The sequence below is a fragment of the Agrilus planipennis genome, unplaced genomic scaffold (assembly GCF_000699045.2).
Source record: "Agrilus planipennis isolate EAB-ADULT unplaced genomic scaffold, Apla_2.0 scaffold74, whole genome shotgun sequence".
Taxonomy (NCBI): domain Eukaryota; kingdom Metazoa; phylum Arthropoda; class Insecta; order Coleoptera; family Buprestidae; genus Agrilus; species Agrilus planipennis.
The window spans coordinates 97,229-103,191 of record NW_020438975.1 but is presented as its reverse complement, the minus strand read 5'-3'; the positions used below and the strand labels follow the sequence as shown (position 1 = coordinate 103,191).

The window sequence follows — 5,963 nt, the reverse complement described above, 5'->3', positions numbered from 1 at the left end:
GTATGTTTATATTTGTGTTATATATGCGTTTCTGTATTTACTTAACATAATTTTTTTGTGTACTTGATCAATTAAGCATTTCCAATTACGTTTAATTAGATAGTTATCAAAGACTGTCTACCTGTACCTGATTAAGTCCAGCCACGATGCGAGAACATGATTTTTCAAGTGAACTAAAAAAACGAACCAATCTGATGGCTATAAATAGTTATACTAAAGTTTCTGATTTTTTTTTATAAAAAAAATTATGTTCAGGTATAAGTGCTGTACATTTTATGGCGCGATAAAAAAACATGAAATTAATTATTGTTCATACATGCACTTCAGCAATTTCATCAGTGCTAAGAAAATTATCTAAAAATTGATTGTTCCGATAACGGTCTGTAATAATGATTTTAAAATAAAATTTAGTTTACTAGAATTTCCACTTGAACAATGTCTTTAGATGGTGCGTATCCCAGAAAAAAACAGAAACAATCAAAGACGTAGAGCTTCATCATGTCGTCAGTCCTAAGACTGGTTGGACACGCTCCTCCACTCTTTCCTATCTTGAGATAATCTTCGCATTTCCCTAAAACTGGAACATCCACGTCCTTAACTATTTGTGAACAATAATCTAATCTAAGTCTACCTCTACTCCTTTTAACTCCTGTTTCTGCTTCTAATATACCTGTAGCTACCCCTTCATGCCTTAGGAAGTGTCCTATCAACTTATCTCACCTATTTCTTATTGATTGTTATAAAGTCCTCTGTTCTCCTATTAAACAATAATTATAACGTGTTTAGTACTATTTTCGTAATGTATTAAATGACTACGTTACAAATACTTTATAAAATTATAGCTCATTAACATGAATGTTGTGCGTCTTGGATATGAATATGGAAAAAGAGATTTAATTGAAAGGTATAAATTTATTAAAGCATTTAAAAATATTAACCATAAGTACTTCCACCAATTTTAAAATTACTTTGATGTTGTGAAACGTGTAGCCGACAGGATACCTACGCATACATAACTTATTTAATTGATAATAGAATTCAGTGGAAATGGAGATAAAAGTCAATTAAATTAATAGCGTCTGATAATACAATAGTAATAAACAAATAAGAAGTGAAATTATATTTTATTAATAGGCTGGCCGAATCGTTAGAGACTTACAATAATAATGTATAATACTTTTCGTTCGTAAGTTCCAAAGAAATTGTGTTTTTGGGTTTTTTCAGGATATATTAATCAAATAATCTAGTGCCTATTTTACAAAAACACAAAAAGTTTCAACTTGGAGCAACCACAGCCTGATTTAGTGGATTAAGTCAGATAAAATGGCCACTCTTTAATTGTTTAGGGTTGAAGGGTTCTGAATGTCCGATTGAAAAACTCATACGTCTGTCTATCCGTTTTTGTTTGCTAGGTGATGTTCTCCTTGTTCAAATTGATTCGATGTTTGACTATTTTCCTGATGCCTTCTTAATTAATTAATCTTTTATTATTTTATCCATGTCTTACTAGATTATTTGTGAATTAAATTCTGCTCTGAAAAAAATTGGTAAAAAAATATTAATTTTTGTAATTGATTTAATTCGTCCTCGTATTCTATTCCAATAAGGTACAATGATTTCGGCTTTCTGGATCATTTGTTACATGAGCTCTCGAAATTAATATTCCTTGCTGTTCCTTGATCGTTAACGAACTACCACTGACTTAAATACTCAAATCTCTTTGTATTGATGTATATATAAAATATTCTTAGCAGTACTAAGTAATATTAAGTTTTTTTTTTTTTTAATAAATTACTGTAGAAATATTACTTACAATTGTCACGTAAAACTGTGTAGATACGTAAGCCTATCGGAAGTACAACTGCGGCGTCAGATAATAATTAAAGATTAAAAGATTAATTTCTGGAATCAAACAGAACATAAATTGATATAGAATTAAAACAATTAACGAATAACGGTTACGATTAAAGTTTTTTGTTGTTAAATGATATCTGATTGTCTTGTTAAGAATGTTAATGAAATAAGTATTTAAAAAATTGGAATTTAATCATTTATTAAAAAAAACAACTGGCAGACAGACACACGAGTGTTCCTCTAAGGGTTCCGTTTTCCATTCGGACGTAGGGAACCTCATTCCGAGAACCAACACATTGTAGTTGAAAAAAACAAAATTCTCTCATACATTCAAACTGCAAATCTAAACATTGTTTTGTTGAAACGTTTATCACGTTATGTTCTGAGCATAGACATTGGGATCCGTCAAGTGGGCGTACACCATCTGGTGGCAAAGTTTATAACTCGAATGAGGGAAAAATTTTCATAGGAACTGTGCACGCAAATTGTAAAATTGTTTATTAAAATAATAAAACACGTTAAAAAAATAAAAATTTTTTTGATGATGGAGTCGACGAAGTTTACTTCTAAAGTTAAATCAAATAAAAAGTTGATATGTTCAGTGAAAAGCTGCAATAGCACTTCAGACATAGATCTTCACTCTTCACCTACATTAACTACTTTCCAATAAAAACTAACCGTTTTATATATGTAAAAAATATNAAATATGTATGTTACCTGTTTCTATGTTTCAATTTCGTGAAAATTCGAAAAGATTATTGTACTTACGATTTTATTAAGGCACTTGGCGCACATTTTAAATCAAACATAACGTAAAACTTTCGATTAATGGGTTGTCGGTACAATGGTATTATGAAGTAAAGTAATGTAAGGTAAAGGATGACTAACCTGCGCAGGCTGCAGCGTATAGAAATTTTCGGTTGGTGGGTTCGATGGAGGCCCCCATGGCGAGCTTATCGACTGACTGCAGCTTTCCGAAGCTTTGCAACTCTATCCCATTTCCCTGGTGCGATTCCGATGGGTCCTCCCCTGCCACCGGAATATAGCCCACGTGTCTCTCTTCTGAGCCCATTGTGGTAGATAAAAAGTAAATATTATTCGATCTTTCTTTGGAACTTTTGAAATTCTCAAATTCGCGAACCGACTAAATAAAATATTGAAATAACGGGAAACTTTTCATGGAGGGTTGCCGAAATGTGTCTTGAACCGACGAAAGATGGTACCGGATTGAGACGAAATTTTCGAGCCGAAAATTAATTCATTATCACCCCATCAAGATATAAGTTTATCGTCCAATGAACAAACACGCGGTAAGTGTATTTGTGAAGCTTTGTTTTACTCAAGAGTTAAAGCATTAAACAAATACATATCTCCTTATCACGGCCTTAAATACACAACACAGCGCGATAATTGTCGCGATTGAATCAAATTTTTCGGTAGTTGATACATAGCTAATAACTAACGATATTAATTTATTAATGACTTTATTACATTGAGCATACCTTGTTCGTTCCTGTCTGCTATATATACGCCTAAGAAAATTCCAATTCTTTAGATTTTTTTTCTTTCTTCGGTCTTTAAGATAAACGCACAAACAGATATTTTTAAAACATTCTGTCCAATCACGTATGTAACAGAAAAAGTTGTTGGTAGGCACTCGGCGCCCCAAGCGATGAAGAATAAATTAAATTTGCAATAACAGATATCTGTTTATATCTGCTCTTTTATAGTGGTAAAATTGCGATTTTTAAAACCGACCGGCTTTGCTGTAATTAGTTTGAGTCAAAGAAGTGGAAACAATTGCGTTCAAACGCAATTATCACTGTGTCGTTTGTTTTTTCGTTGTTTTTCATTTAGATCTTTACGATTTGCCGTAACAGAAGCATTGTCAATATTAACTATAATGACAATAACTGTAAAACGATGTAGAAATTGTTTCTTTAGCCATTTACCTATTCAATAGCAATTAGCAACCTTTTCTTTTTATACATGACATTGGAGACTCGGGGTGGTTCACGTACGAGGGGTATAATTTCAAAATTTGAAACTATACTGATTGGATAAGCTAGAAAACGTTATAATTTTATTGACAAATTATATTTTACTTTGAATTCTGATGTTTGCTAATTTGAGCACTAATATAAGAGGAATCCCTTATTCTGTTCTTTGACAGAACTTTTTGTGATGTCTTTACCTGCAAATATTGAGCAAAGTAACACACTTGCTCAACTGTTAGATATTATGTTACATTGAAGGCGCTTCAAATACAGCGTCCCCCACTTCTAATGTAAAGTTAAGGGTTGAACGGACAAATGATCTGCCTTTGCTCATTCGAGGTGCAATGTAAATCCAAAAGTAATAATATAATAGCTTTTGTTGGGTGTTACGTCTTGTTCGTAGTTTGATTAGTTGAGGACCGCTTCCAGAGGATCGGAAAATATTTTATGATAAGGAAAAAATTTCTACGAAGAAATGTGTAATTTTTATATTCTGTGAATGGTTTGCCTTACCTGTATATCAGTATTGGAAACTGTTTGGGTTTTTGATATTATTTTTTAAAACATATACATTCTAATGTAAGTAAGACATTTTGATTTTTTTCTTAATTAAAATAAATTATTACTGGTGTAAAAATATTGTAATACCTACACCTATGTACCTAGAAATTCCAGTAATAATTAAGTAGCTACTAGAATGGTTTGTGGCATTATTAGGCCTAGTGCTCGATTTACGTATTTTTGACCATGCAATTTAATTTCAAGTACTTCTACAATTACAATTATCACTCCTCAAATCGTTCTTTTCTTTTGTCAAACTTGAAGATAAAAATTCAATATCAATGTTATCAGTAATATCGCTCATGTTGCAAGGCTGTAATAAANATAGGTAGCCTCTAAAAATAATAGTTATTTTTTTGCAAATATTCATTTGGAATTTACACCTGCAATTAGCCTTAAACTAAAAAAACAAAACGTGATGATATATATTAATTTATATTTAACAACTAATACAATCGATGATGAATTTATGAGAAATGTTAAGTATTTTAATAACGCTTAATCCATCAATAATTTTGTACAAAGAAGAAGAAAGACACGAAACGTTACAATTACATTACTTAATTATATTTATACCTTTATTGATTAATTTATATGCCAATACTGAATAAATTATTATTTTAAGATTGATAAAATCGTTTACTAACAATTCACTTTCAAAAATTACCATCAGCATAAGGTCTTAAGACTGGCTGGACACGCGCCTTCATTCTTCCCTATCCTCGGCTAATCTTTTTTTTTTTCCCCTAAACTATAATATTCCACATCCTTAACCATTTGCGAAGAGTAATCTAATCTAGGTCTATCTCTACTCCTCCTAACTCCTGTTTTTGCTTCTAATATGTCTCTTATTGACTAGAATTTAATACTGATTGATCTTTTAGTCAAAACTTATCGAAAAATCAAGCTACTACTTGAATAAGGATCTAAAAATTTTCGACAAGATCAACATTATTAGGGGCGCCCAAGATTTTTATGGTAATGCAATTAAAATGTGTAAATAAAATAGTAATCGTTACTGTTATCATAAGTCAATAGCATTGATTAATTACACCTTGCATGCACCTTGTCATGATCAAAATGTCGCGTCGCTGGGTTGTTGACTGGCGCTGTTTACTACAATTTATTGTAGTACATGAAATTAGAAAATACGAGGCGTATCGATAAAAGGGCATAGAAAAAAAAAAAAAAAATAAATCGGAGATATTAGTATGTAAGGGATGTAAAAGAAGGGTTAGGTACAGCTAATATAGCCACTGGCTAAAGTCCGAGAGCCGGTGACATTGAAAGTAAAGTAAACAATTGTAAAATTTAAAAAAAAATGATATTTGACAATTATACGAACAAAATGGCCTTGATACGCGTTAATGTACGTAGCCGAAAGTATATTAAAAAAGTTATTTATAATAAAAAAGAAAAAATATTTTACCATCATCGCGAATTTTAAAAAATTGTGCTGTATTCGATAGGAAATTTGTTAATTTAAAAGAAAAAAATTGGCTTACTAATTTTTTTAGCCGAAAGGGCGTGGCATACTTACTTAAAGGATGT

The 5,963-nt window shown here is 31.3% G+C and overlaps 1 protein-coding gene across 2 annotated transcripts in view; it reads right to left on the bottom strand.

Moving 5' to 3' along the window:
* Nucleotides 1–3,274, bottom strand: part of LOC108742384 (facilitated trehalose transporter Tret1-like) — a 12,253-nt gene extending 8,979 nt beyond the window's left edge. Inside the window, exon 1 of one of the 2 annotated variants that reach the window (XM_018477574.2) lies at nt 2,743–3,274. In XM_018477574.2, the coding sequence (XP_018333076.1) occupies nt 2,743–2,926 (184 nt within the window). In that variant the 5' untranslated portion in view covers nt 2,927–3,274. Of the gene's footprint in view, nt 1–2,622; nt 2,715–2,742 lie in introns of those variants that run through there. The other variant, XM_025975461.1, reaches the window with a different exon arrangement.
* Nucleotides 3,275–5,963: the final 2,689 nt, after the last annotated feature.